The 12,564-nt window shown below is 48.1% G+C and overlaps 5 protein-coding genes across 5 annotated transcripts; 4 read left to right on the top strand and 1 right to left on the bottom strand.

Moving 5' to 3' along the window:
• Positions 1–179: 179 nt before the first annotated feature.
• Positions 180–4,790, top strand: L228DRAFT_214607 (leptomycin B resistance protein pmd1; the record flags this gene model as incomplete). Its single annotated transcript, XM_018330041.1, has 11 exons — positions 180–546; positions 603–745; positions 912–1,321; positions 1,378–1,885; positions 1,950–2,670; positions 2,757–2,792; positions 2,845–3,505; positions 3,559–3,573; positions 3,630–4,340; positions 4,399–4,517; positions 4,576–4,790. 11 exons carry the CDS (start codon positions 180–182, stop codon positions 4,788–4,790), a joined length of 3,906 nt encoding a protein of 1,301 aa, XP_018185234.1.
• Positions 4,791–6,049: 1,259 nt separating this feature from the next.
• On the top strand, positions 6,050–8,453 carry L228DRAFT_250742 (putative L-ornithine 5-monooxygenase). Its single transcript, XM_018333401.1, has 4 exons — positions 6,050–6,256; positions 6,358–7,443; positions 7,515–8,043; positions 8,116–8,453. The coding sequence occupies exons 2-4, from the start codon at positions 6,518–6,520 to the stop codon at positions 8,182–8,184; spliced, it is 1,524 nt and encodes a 507-aa protein (XP_018185233.1). The 5' UTR covers positions 6,050–6,256; positions 6,358–6,517; the 3' UTR covers positions 8,185–8,453.
• A 298-nt stretch (positions 8,454–8,751) lies between these two features.
• L228DRAFT_270998 (S-adenosyl-L-methionine-dependent methyltransferase) lies at positions 8,752–10,105 on the top strand (the record flags this gene model as incomplete). Its single annotated transcript, XM_018335470.1, has 6 exons — positions 8,752–8,804; positions 8,869–8,882; positions 8,949–8,968; positions 9,033–9,142; positions 9,237–9,568; positions 9,630–10,105. 6 exons carry the CDS (start codon positions 8,752–8,754, stop codon positions 10,103–10,105), a joined length of 1,005 nt encoding a protein of 334 aa, XP_018185232.1.
• Positions 10,106–10,195: 90 nt separating this feature from the next.
• Positions 10,196–10,627, top strand: L228DRAFT_38475 (hypothetical protein). The gene has a single exon (XM_018336543.1). The coding sequence runs from the start codon at positions 10,286–10,288 to the stop codon at positions 10,544–10,546; it is 261 nt and encodes an 86-aa protein (XP_018185231.1). The 5' UTR covers positions 10,196–10,285; the 3' UTR covers positions 10,547–10,627.
• Positions 10,628–10,879: 252 nt separating this feature from the next.
• L228DRAFT_285616 (putative alpha-ketoglutarate-dependent 2,4-dichlorophenoxyacetate dioxygenase) lies at positions 10,880–12,520 on the bottom strand (the record flags this gene model as incomplete). Its single annotated transcript, XM_018336357.1, has 7 exons — positions 10,880–11,045; positions 11,123–11,178; positions 11,272–11,494; positions 11,642–11,805; positions 12,020–12,098; positions 12,270–12,426; positions 12,508–12,520. 7 exons carry the CDS (start codon positions 12,518–12,520, stop codon positions 10,880–10,882), a joined length of 858 nt encoding a protein of 285 aa, XP_018185230.1.
• Between the last annotated feature and the right edge of the window lie 44 nt (positions 12,521–12,564).

Below are 12,564 nucleotides of genomic sequence, written 5' to 3'. Positions count from 1 at the left end.
TCCAACGCCGAGACAAGTGGGGAAACACAAGGAAGCTGCCTCGCGAGAAATTCGTCATGTCGAAACTCTCGTCCAGGAAAATGTTCCTGTCCTCCTGCCAGTGCCGGCCCAATATTTGCTCTTTGCCCTTCAATTCTTGACATCCTTTTGTTGGATTCTACCTCATATCTTTGAGGATCATGTCAAGAAGGCAGGCACCAAGCAGAGAGCTTGCTGCCCAAGAGCGGCATCAATGGCGCGACGATGTGGATATTGCATCCCTCAGCACTGCTGCACCACATCGATGGCACGTCGAATCCACATCGCTTCCCAAGAACCTCTTTCGTCAGCTACTGGGCCTCAACCCCTTCAAAACATCTTATTTCGCGCTTTTCCGGCCCTTGACTGACTGGCAGTCGCGGTTCATACTTCTCGCCGGCGTATTATTAGCAATTGCAGGCGGAATACCTCTCCCTATTATTGGAGTTATTTTCGGAAAGCTCATTAATTCCTTTCCACCCTCTGAGGAGGAGTTGCGGGTACACATCTCTCAGCTTCTTGGCGTTGGTGCGTGTTTCCTGTGGCATGCTGTAGATTCAATCCAGACACTGATAGGCGATCAGCGGTGGCATACTTTGTGGTAACATGGGGCTGGGCCGTCTGCTGGGGCCTGGTTGGAGAGAGAGTTTCTCGTCGAATCCGTGAGCAATTAGTTGAGAGAGCAATGGGTATGGAAATGGCTTATTTTGAAGTTGAATGTCCAGATGTAAGTGGGGTAAATGATTGTGCGACCCAGAGCCACCATCTGTCACACAAGCGTCGGGCTTGCGTCACCAATGAAGTGAAAGTCAAGCAATGATCCTCCGACTGTGATGATATTGCGCCTCAAAGAGATGTATTTGTTAAATGTAGGGTATACTAACTATAGCCAGATTGCGAATCGCCTCACGGCAGATACACAGACAATTCAGTTGGGCACTTCAGAGAAAGTAGGACTTTTCATCCAGTCCGCGAGCTATTTTGTCGCCGCATTTGTTGTTGGCCTGATACTCAATGCCAAACTTGCCGGCATTCTCTTTGCCGCAGTGATCCCATCTATGGCTATCATTGTCTGCGGAGGCACGACTCTAGTGTCGACATATTCCAAGAAGGCCTCATCTTTTACTGAGAAGGCTGCATCTCTCGCCGAGGGGGCAATACGCGCAGTCCAAGTAGTCCAGGCATTTAATGCATCTGACACTCTCTCCAATAAGCATGTGGATATGTTGAGTCTGTCTATCCGCGCGGGCATCAGAAAAGCAATGTGTGGAGCTCTGATGCTTGGTAGTGTCTATTTTGTAGCGTAAGTGCGATCAGAGCAGATGTTCATTTGCCTTGCTAACATTCTTGATCTTACAGATATGCAGCCAACGGGCTAGCTTTCTGGGAAGGTTCACAGATGGTGGCCTCTAACAGTTCCAAGGGTGGAGCCGGAACTGTCTACGCTGTCGTGTTCCTGATGCTAGATGCCGCGTTTGTTATTGGCTCGTTTGGTCCATTCTTACAGACCTTTGCTCTGGCTGCTTCCTCGGGTGCAAAAGCATTTGCGATTTTGGACCATCCAGAACCTCACATCAATGTATACTCCAATGACGGCATCCGCGCCGACGCAGGTACATTCAAAGGACAAATCAGCTTTGATCATGTAACATTTGTTTATCCCGCTCGTCCTGCCACCCGCGTTCTGGAGACGATAAACTTAAACTTCAAACCCGGAGCCATGACTGGTATCGTTGGGACTTCCGGAAGCGGAAAGTCTACGGTGGCATCGCTTCTATTGCGATTCTATGACCCCTGCTCTGGGAGAATTACTATTGGTGGAGAAGACCTTCGAAATTTCCATATCCCAAGTCTGAGAGCTCAAATTGTGAGTGATGTGCGCCCATTGTCCTTCCATCATATATGCTCGGCTGATTCGTTGTTTGCTTCAGGCACTGGTTGACCAGGAATCTGTCGTGTTTTCTGGGACCATCTTAGATAACATCTCTCAAGGCCTAGGAGATGATCACGGTCTGTCGGAACAAGAGGTCTTAGAACGATGTCACCAGGCAGCACGCGATGCAAATGCCTATGCATTTATTAACGATTTACCGGAAGGTTTCCAGACCCGGGTCGGTGCGGCTGGTGGCACGAAGCTTTCTGGTGGACAAAAACAGAGATTGTGCCTTGCTCGTGCTCTCATCGGACAACCTTCTCTTCTCATCTTGGACGAACCGACTAGTGCCTTGGATGCTACTAGCGAAAAATTGGTTCTCGATGCGCTGAATAGAGCGGCCCATGTCTCCGGCCGAACTACCATTATGATTACACACCGGCTTGCAACAGTCAAAGACGCTGATACCATCATGATCATGCATCATGGAAGGCTTGTCGAACAGGGCACTCACCAAGAATTGATGTCCAGGGATAGTTCTTATAAGGAGCTTGTAAATGCTCAAAGTCTTGTCGAATTTGACAGCATACCAGAAGACGACGGTCTTATTCAAGCGCTCCCAGAAGAGCTTCCTTCTGAAAAGGCTGTTCACGAACATGCAGTGCCGGTGGCTCAAGCGCCTTCCAAAAAGGAGAACACATTGAGTGCTTTTGGAATCATCAAGAGGTGTCTCAAGCTCAGCAAACCTGAAGCTTTCTTCATTGGAGTTGGTATTTGTGGTACGTGCTGGCTTATATCTGTCAATTCTCGCCAAATTTAATCTCTTCATGAGTGTATTTTCCTCATCACTAACATATTCCTGAAGCCTCTATCGTTGGTGGCGGCATGATTATCGGAGAAGGTAACTATTAAACCCCTGCTCCGTTCACCTTGCTGCCTCTAATACTTTCTAGCCCTCGTTTTTGGACATCTGGTTCAAACCCTAAACGACAACGCCAACCCAATCGTCGTGAAAGATCATGCGGATTTTTATTGTCTGATGTTCTTTGTCTTGTCCATCATCGCCTTGGTTGCGCATTCAGTTGGCAGCTCATCCTTTGGCGTGGTGTCGGAGAATCTCGTTGGTCGTACCCGTGATCTTTCTCTGAGAGCAATCTTACGCCAGGATATGTCTTGGTTCTCAGAACCCGGACATTCGTCACACTCTCTCATGTCAACGCTCAATATGGATTCCGGTCATCTTAGTGGTCTCTCTGGGGTTATTATTGGGACAGTGTTTTCGGTAACGACCTCAATTGTTGGTGGCATTATTCTTGCGCACATTGTTGCCTGGAAGATCGCCATCGTCCTCCTTGCAGCTGTCCCGATCATGATTGTATCCGGCTTCATGAGGCTGCGCATACTTGCAAAGTTTGAGGAGCTGCATGAGACGGCATACAATGACGCGGCCGCCCTGGCTTCTGAAGCGTGTCAAGGAATGCGAGCTGTGCAGGCCCTTGGCCGTGAGAAGGACATATTGCGCCTTTATAAGAAGGCAATTGAGGGACCTTACAAGAAGAGTCTTAGATTTATTGTCTTTGGAAATCTCTTATTGGCCTTCGCACTTGCTATAACGTAAGCCACGAATATCCAGCTTGAAGATTAGAATGCTAAGTCTCTGTGCCTAGGTATTTTGTTTACTCGTAAGTTGTCACCGTTAATCATTTGATGTATGCACTGTTGCTGAAAGGTGTAACAGGCTCGCCTACTGGTGGGGTTCGCGGAACGTCAGAAATGGAGATTATAGCACTTTGGATTTCTTCATAGTTCTGCCTGCTCTGTTATTTTCTGCTCAAGGAGCGGGCCAACTCTTCAGTCTTGCCCCAGAACTGACACGGGCTCGATCTGCAGCACTAAGTGTTTTTGCGTTGCACGATCAAAAACCTTCCATTGACAATGGACATCTTGGTGGAGCTTTTGACAAAACGGACAATGAAAAGGCCGTCTCGGTTCGTAGTGGTCGATCTGCCAGCATGTCAGCTGATCAGATGTCGCCGCGTCGCGGAGCAGTGGAGTTCCGTCACGTCTCTCTGGCGTATGCTAACAGGGGCGGTAAATATGCTGTTAAAGATGTTGACCTCAGGCTTTCTCCTGGTGAGTTTGTGGCGCTTGTTGGTCCTTCTGGAGCTGGTAAATCATCAGCTGTTTCGCTCTTGGAAAGGTTCTTCGATCCAACTTCAGGGTCAATCTTCGTTGATGGGGAGGATATTCGTTCTAAATCAGTTAGTGATCATCGGAAGAGGTTGGCCCTTGTACCACAAGAGCCGGATCTCTTCACTGGAAGTGTTTTCTTCAATATTAGTCTCGGATTGCGGCCAGGTCAAAGGGCTACAAGGGAGGAGATTGAGGATACATGCAAAAAGTGTGGCGTTCATGACTTTGTCATGGGACTGCCAGATGGGTACAATACGTGAGTGATAGCCTTGTTTTGTATGCTCGTGTCCATGGAAATGCTGACTTTGAAAAAGCGAGTGTGGTCTGAACGGATCGCAGCTGTCTGGCGGGCAGAAACAGCGAATCGCGATTGCTCGTGCACTCGTTCGAGACCCTGACATCTTATTGCTAGATGAAGCTACGTCTGCTCTAGGTACGTTGGCAAATTCCCGGCGTCTATTTCCGCAAGCTATCTCGTCTAACCTCGCTAGATTCACACTCTGAGGCGGAGATGCAAAAGGCCATTGCCATGGCAGCATCAGAACGGACCACTATTGTGGTGGCACATCGGCTTGCTTCGATTCAGAATGCCGACCGGATCTTTGTTTTCGACCATGGCCGAGTTGTTGAGCAAGGAAAGCATGCAGAGCTTATTGCCCTCAATGGAGTTTACGCTGCCATGGTCAAGGCGCAGGCGCTTGCATAAGTGTCCAGTTAAAAGTGTTCTTCCCTGCCTTTCTTTCATTTCTATCTCTAACAAAGTTCACACTTAATCATTATACCCAACTGAGGACACCCGGTCGTGTAGATAATCTCTGTAATAGATAGCTTACCGGGAACGGGGCTGTGTTAGGGCTATATGTCATAAATTACCGTGTTGAAACGGGTTTTTGACACAGTCAATAAAATTCTCCTTGTTAAAGAAAACTTGACAATGCTATGCCAGGCCGATACAGACCTTTCGAATTGTCAAACCATGTTCTTCCTTGCTCAGGAATTTCCAGAGCCTCTGGAAATCAGACTTAGACATCTAGCTCACCTAGTTGACAAGCTGGATGACAGGTTATGTGGGCATACTTAGTATGTCTCACTAGCGTCCCTTGATGAGGGTATCTCAAAGACGCTACAAGAGGGGGAAGCGGGCACGTTCCACGGAAAAGCAATCCGTTCTACAAATTTCAAGATGTTTCGGTACAGAAGCGACAAATCGACATACTGTACGTAAACACGGCACACGTGCATACAATCTCGTCACTGTGTAACACAGAAAGGCAAGGCCGTTGTCAATTCCCGGTTGTGATTCCCTTCCATACCAAAAAACGAACTTATGCATAAAAGCTCTCAAGACAAGGAATAGTGTTTCCCGGGTGTGTTCGGGCGTCTAAGATGTCTCCACTGACGATCAGCTTCCTCTTCAGGTCAGGCACACGAAGCCCCCGGCATCGGCGAGGAACATCTGATAAATGAGAGGGGTCAAGTGGATACGTAATCTTATAAATCTTATCCGATGTTTTGATTAGATTGAGAAACGGATGCCCCCGTTGCCCCGCCCTGGCCCATTTAGTTCAACTTTGATTCCGATTCCTTGTTTGCAGCTTTGCACCTACAGCAGTCCATTGCCTTGTCACTTCTTTCTCTCTTCACATCCTTGGTCAGTAGAAACGTAATAGCTCGTAGAGGACGTGGCATCATATTTTCTAATGGATTTTGCCTCGTAAAAAAATATCTCGGAGGTGCGACTCGATACAGCGGTCCCCTCCGGTCAAGCAATCCACAACGTCTGAGCCGGTGGGTTTGAACCTGCCACGCAGCGAGGTGAGTACCCTCAAGCTACGCGGGGCCCAGCGAACCCTGGGAGGGGAATCACGCTAGGTGACCCCATGAGGTGATCGGTTTTCCGCCTAAAAAAATTACTTTCTCGGCTTCTCCTCTGTCGCAACGAAAGAAGGAAAAAAGAAAAAAGGATGGGTAGGAATCGCAGATCGTTTCGTCACCATTGGCTTCGTTCGGCTTTCATGGGCTCCACGACTTCTTCCCCACTGTCTTCGCTCGTAGATGTTTATTAGACTCATGAATCCTCCATCACCATCATAAACGCTATCTCGCACGTCAATTAAGGTGTGGCATGGGCGTTGCTATCTCCCGTGTGCAGTCAGTAAATAGCTAGCCAAGGTAGTGTTTCTCTTTCGCTACAGCACAATTTTCCCCACCCTTGCAGCAGAGCTTGTTGTCGCTTGATTTCTTATCTTCTGACCTGGGAATAATTTGAGCAGATATTGCATTCCAAGTGGAAGGTTTTTTGCAAAGAAGCGCCCTTTTGAAGCTGTCCCACCCTTTGAGCACTTTTCCTTCTTGAGCTCGGCTCGTCTTTTTTGCAATTCAATGTCTCCAAGCCGAACCTACATATCAGACTCCAATTCTGGGGAACCAGCCATGGCTGCGGATAAGGATATGAATGGCACCAATGGCACCAATGGCACCAATGGCATCAACGGTATCAATGGTACCAACGGCACGACGAAGAAAGCGGTGCCGGAATCTCTGATTCCTTCTCCGCCAGGCCGATCTGTGCTCCGTAGCACAGACCCAGAAGAGCTGCATGACCTTATCTGCATCGGGTTCGGTCCTGCATCTCTTGCCATTGCCACAGCACTTCATGACTCTATAATCTCAAAGACTTCGGGTGCTGATGGAAGCCCTCATGAGAAAACTCCCAGAGTAGCGTTCCTTGAACGCCAGCCCCAATTTGCTTGGCATGCGGGCATGCTGCTTCCGGGCGCCAAAATGCAGATCTCTTTTCTCAAAGACATGGCCACTTTTCGCGATCCTCGAAGCGAGTTCACCTTCCTCAATTATCTACATAGACGAAAGCGTCTCGTTCCTTTTGTCAATTTGAGCACCTTCTTACCCCTGAGGGCCGAATATGACGACTACCTCCGTTGGTGCGCCGGATGGTTCGATGACGTGGTCAGCTACGGACAAGAAGTTGTGGATATAGTTCCAGAAAAGTTGAATGGGGAGCAAGAGAAGATCAATGGCTTCACGGTCCGCTCCCGCAACGTGAAGACTGGGGAAATCACCACAAGAAAAGCGCGACATGTCGTGATCGCAGTTGGCGGTAAACCAAAAATTCCACAACCGCTGCCATCCAACAACCCACATGTGATCCACTCTTCTCGGTATTCTATGGCTATTCCGGCGCTGCTCAAGGACAAAAGCAAGAACTATCGCGTTGCTGTCGTTGGCGCCGGACAAAGTGCAGCTGAGATCTTCAATGACCTTCATTCGCGATATCCCAATTCCAACACCAGCCTCATTATTCGCGGCTCTGCGCTCAGACCAAGTGATGACTCTCCATTGTAAGTATACCACGACAGGTATGGCCCTTTGCTCAGGCAATACGGAGCTAACCAGGATGTTTTTCTAATAGCGTAAATGAAATCTTCGATCCTGATCGAGTGGATGACTACTACCACCAGCCCCAGGATATTCGAACTGAAGCCATTGCACTTGATCGCAGTACCAACTACGGAGTAGTCCGGATTGAGCTCTTGGAACACATTTACACGGATATGTACATGCAACGTCTCCGGGAGCCTGACGAGGAAGCGTGGCAGCACCGGATTTTAAACCATCGCTCTATCAATAGTGTAGAGGATGTATCTGCATCTGGGGCACACCCGCTCCGCTTGAGAGTGCAGAATAGCACTGGAGTTTTCAAGAAGAATGGAGTGATGCGCGAGGAGATTTTGGATGTTGATGCCGTGGTAGTAGCAACAGGCTATGTCAGAGATGCGCATGAACAGATGTTGCGCCACGCAGATCACATGAAGCCTGGTGGCTCAAAGGCCGATAAGAAGTGGGCAGTGTCACGAGATTACCGGGTGAGATTTGAACAAGGGGCTGTTGCAGATGACGCTGGCGTCTGGCTGCAGGGGTGTAATGAGCAAACCCACGGTGTGAGTACAATGCCACCTTTTTTGACACCATTGCAGATTATTGCCCGTGACTAACATTGACCTATGAAAAAGCTGAGCGACACCCTCCTTTCCATTCTTGCGGTTCGAGGTGCCGAGATTGTCGAGTCCATCTTCGGCTGAAAGTAGGACCTACCCTATGAACGATGGAACCAATGTCACACACGGGCATTGCATCAGACCAACAAGCCTGATGTCCTCCGCAGCCCCCAAAGTACTCAGCATGATAGAGTTGGTTAGACTTGATACCGTAGAGAGTAAAAGTTTGGAAGATACAGGCAAACTGTGCCGTTAATACCCAAATTCTTATAGATTTTATTCATTCTTGATTAAACGACTTGACTGCTTTTTAATGAAAAGAAATCATTGCAGCATTTGAAGTTCAGGCAGCGTTACGTGGAATTCTCATACTTTATTCTGGTACAGCGGTTAATCCATGTGCAGAAAAGCATTGTCCTAGATTGGCTAGCGCTATAATTCTGGCGGAAGGGAAAGCTCAAGGCAGTTTCGCGTAATCGATTGAGTTGTGTTGGTTCCAGACTGGGGTTCTCCGCGTCGCAGAAAAATCCGTGTCCCGCTAAATTGTTCCGATAACTCACTTCATCTGCTTCCAACGAATTTCAAGCAGTTGAAGCTTCCCAAAAGACCGTCAATTCATATCCATTGTCTGACGGCAGCGTATCAGTCAGCATGGACGACAAATTAGCTGGCATGGAGCATTCTGAGGCTCATTATTTCAACAGGTATGGATTCTCTGGTCTTTCTTTTTTTTTTATCCTCCGTTCTGTTTGCTGACTCGTTCCCAAGTTACAATCATCATGGTAGGGAACCCTTTGGCGCAGATTTGGGTGTTGTTCATTCTCGCTGATTGTCAATTTGTCGTAAAGGCATTCACGAAGAGATGCTGGTATGTGATAAGTCGTTCCTAGTTTAAATCGTAAGAGATCTAACTTGTGCTGGCGTGGGAATAGAAAGATGAGGTCCGCACAAAGTCCTACAGAGATGCTATCTACCAGAACCGTCACCTTTTCAAGGACAAGGTTGTTCTCGATGTCGGATGTGGTACATCCATCCTCAGCATGTGTGCAACCCTCCCTGCTTTGCGAAAATAGAATCGCCATCTCCACGGCGTGGATTTGAACAATAGTTGACCTAATTCCTTAATTTCAAAATAGGTTCGCTGTGAAGGCAGGAGCCAAGCATGTTATTGGCGTCGACATGTCTAGCATCATTGAGAAGGCGCGCGAAATTGTCGAAGTCAACGGCATGTCGGACAAGATCACTCTCCTCCAAGGAAAAATGGAAGAAGTTCAGCTTCCTTTCCCCAAGGTTGACATTATCATCTCGGAGTGGATGGGCTACTTTCTCCTGTATGAAAGCATGTTGGACACTGTTCTCTATGCGCGTGACAAGTACCTTGTCCCCAACGGTCTCATCTTCCCGGACAAGGCCACCCTTTTCCTGGCCGGTATCGAGGATGGAGAGTACAAGGAGGAAAAGATTGGATGTGAGCTCAAACTTCTGCTCCTTAGCCCGCCCCCATGCGGTATTGCTAACGATGGATTCAGTCTGGGACAATGTGTACGGCTTTGACTATACTCCCTTGAAGCAAACCGCATTGACCGAGCCGCTTGTCGACACTGTTGAGCTCAAGGCTGTCGTGACCGATCCTACTCCCATTCTCACTCTGGATCTTTACACCGTCCAACCCAGCGATCTCGCCTTTTCGTCTACTTTTGCTCTCAATGTCCGCCGAGAGGACTTTGTCCACGCCCTTATTGCTTGGTTCGACATTGATTTCACTGCCTGCCACAAGCCGATCCGCTTCTCGACTGGACCCCACAGCAAGTACACCCACTGGAAGCAGACTGTGTTCTATATCCAGGACGTCCTCACCGTCGAGGCTGGCGACAAGATTACGGGTCTGCTTGAGAACAAGCCCAACTCCAAGAACAAGCGGGACCTTGACATTAAGATCTCGTATGAATTTGAGCCGGCCGACCCGACCCGGAAAGCAGGCGGATCCTATGAGTACAAGATGTGAGAAGTCCTCCAATACTGTTCAATTAACCTTTTTAGACGTCAAATTTTTCCCATTTAACTCTTCGCTGACTTTTGTACTCTCACAGGTGTTAAGCGATCTAGTCTGCTTGCCTTGATGGTCGCTTGTGCCAGGACTCGGGCACTTTCAATTTTGAATTGCATAGCGGCGTTTTGACCAGAAATGTTTCATCTCATGGGGCGACACGGGCACGTTCACAAAGCAAAAAAAAGTGTTGTTGACAGAGTACATGTTGTTTTAAAGCATTTCTCGCTATGGCCTTCTTGGAACCCGGGTAGTAGATTTGTTTCGAGCGCAGCTTTCTGCTTTGTGGTCTGTTTCGCTACCCTTGTTGCATCATTTTTTCCCCATTCAAGTCACACGGATATCATAATTGGGACCATTGATATTCCGAAGCATGCTTGTCGGACGAATCAGTCTTGAGGAAAGGCCTAGGATCACATTTAAGTGATCAATAGAGATTTGACCCTCTAAATCAGTGGGGTCTCTGTGAAAACTTTCCGGGCTCGAACTTGGTACCAGTTCGTATTTTTAAAAATTAAACAGGATTCTCAAAGTACGTAGCCTTGTACAAAATAAAAAAAAATGCAAATCATATGTACACTGGCATTGGTTTTACTAATGATGATGATGCGGTATCTGAGTGTGACATCTCCCTGTCACTCCCATTCTGACTCCACTCCCATTGTAGCTTTTATATTTCTAGTTCGAAGGAGACGAGACGAGACGAGACGAGACGCAAAAGCGCCTTCTGCTTTAAGCATCATCTACGCCCTCAATCTCCGGCGGAACCCAACCCGCCGCAAGCTTGTCTTCCAACGACACGCCGTACGCCAACGGCCCGTCGTCGATGATGGTTGTCCGCCGCACATCTCGCGCCGTCATGCTTTCCGTGTATGTATTCGCGCGATGCATTGATTGCCTGTTGATATCATATTATTAGTAACCAGATGAGGATGGTTGTAGCGTGCCTCGTTGGACTTTATCGAAATGACATACCGGTTATCCCACCAGACCATGTCTCCGCCGGAAAGCCACTCCATGCTGAATACATACTGTCGTCACACACATCAGCTTTAGTTGTTCAATAGTAAAATGTCAAACCCCCCCGCCCCCCAAAAAAGAAATCTCAGAAAACGTAAACGTACCTTTGGCTGCGTACAATGCTCAATCAACTCCCACAGAAGCTTCTGACTGTCCTCGAGCGAGCGACCCAGTATCAGCTTCGCATGAGCAGCGAGATACAGCGTCTTGCGGCCGTCGGGGGCGACTTGCACGAGACGATGATGCGCGGGGGGTTTCGCGGCGAGTTCGTGCGGGAGCGGGTTGCCGTAGACTTGAGGCGAGGCGAGTTTGCGGGAATGCCACAGGCTTTATTTCCAACATTAGCTTTTAGTTTTGAGGCTGAGAAAACAATGGAGGGTAAGACCGCCCTCTAAAGGGTAGGGAAAGAGAAAGAGAGAAGGGAAAGACTCTGGAGGTCAGAAGGGGAAGAAAGAAAGACAAGGGGGAACGCACTCATGCTCGACAATCAGATTCTCAAGTTCGTCCTTTTTCTCCTGTGGCAGGTCGGCATACGCTCGACGGGTATCGGCGAAATGCGTCCACGAGCCGCCCTTGGAGGGGTTGCCGTGGGAGAGGAGTATGGAGTATTTGGAGCGCTGTTGGTGGTATGATGAGTCCTGTTTACATGATTAGCTTTACTCTTTGGTTCCATTTCAAACTTTGTTTTGTTTCTTTTTTCCTTGCGGAACACGGGAAAGGAGGAGGTTGAAAAGCGACGGGGAAATGGGATTATACGCAGAGAGAGAGAGAGAGAGAGAGAGAGAGAGAGAGAGAGAGAGAGAGAGAGAGAGAGTCGGAGGTTTGGGCTGTACGTAGAGGAAATGGACGTACAGTATGCCACAAGGCATTTCCCAGACTGTGATGCCATCGTCGACTGTCCTTTTTGACGAGCGATCCGTCCAGCTCGATACTGCGGTCATTCGAATCAGTCGTGAGTTACTGATTGTTGCAAATATGCGCAAAAGAAGAATAACAAGTGTAACAGCAACAGTAATCAATAGAGTTGAAAGACCTCAGCGACAGCAGAGACAGCAGAGGCAAGGTAAATAAAAAAGAGGATAGGAGAAGATGGTGTACTTACTTTCCAACATCCCACAAGAACGGCTCCCTGAGACGATCTTTTTCGATTCCATAAAAAAAGGGATTAATCTCCAACTTCTCGCCGAGTTGTTGAGAAAACGCAATATGGCGCGCGTTATCCAGACCAGTACTCCGGAAAATAATCACGGCGTATTTGTCTTGTAGTGCAATAAGCTATACATATCCCATTAGCTCATTTCATTCATTCTGTATTTCCCTCCTTCTGCATATTATATGACGTTGATTGTCCATTTTTATATTGCAGAACATTGGCATATTGAACAACGCAGGGGGGG

This window comes from Xylona heveae (assembly GCF_001619985.1).
Source record: "Xylona heveae TC161 unplaced genomic scaffold L228scaffold_12, whole genome shotgun sequence".
In the NCBI taxonomy this organism is placed as follows: domain Eukaryota; kingdom Fungi; phylum Ascomycota; class Xylonomycetes; order Xylonales; family Xylonaceae; genus Xylona; species Xylona heveae.
The sequence above is the reverse complement of the archived record's forward strand: the minus strand, read 5'-3'. Positions and strand labels throughout refer to the sequence as shown.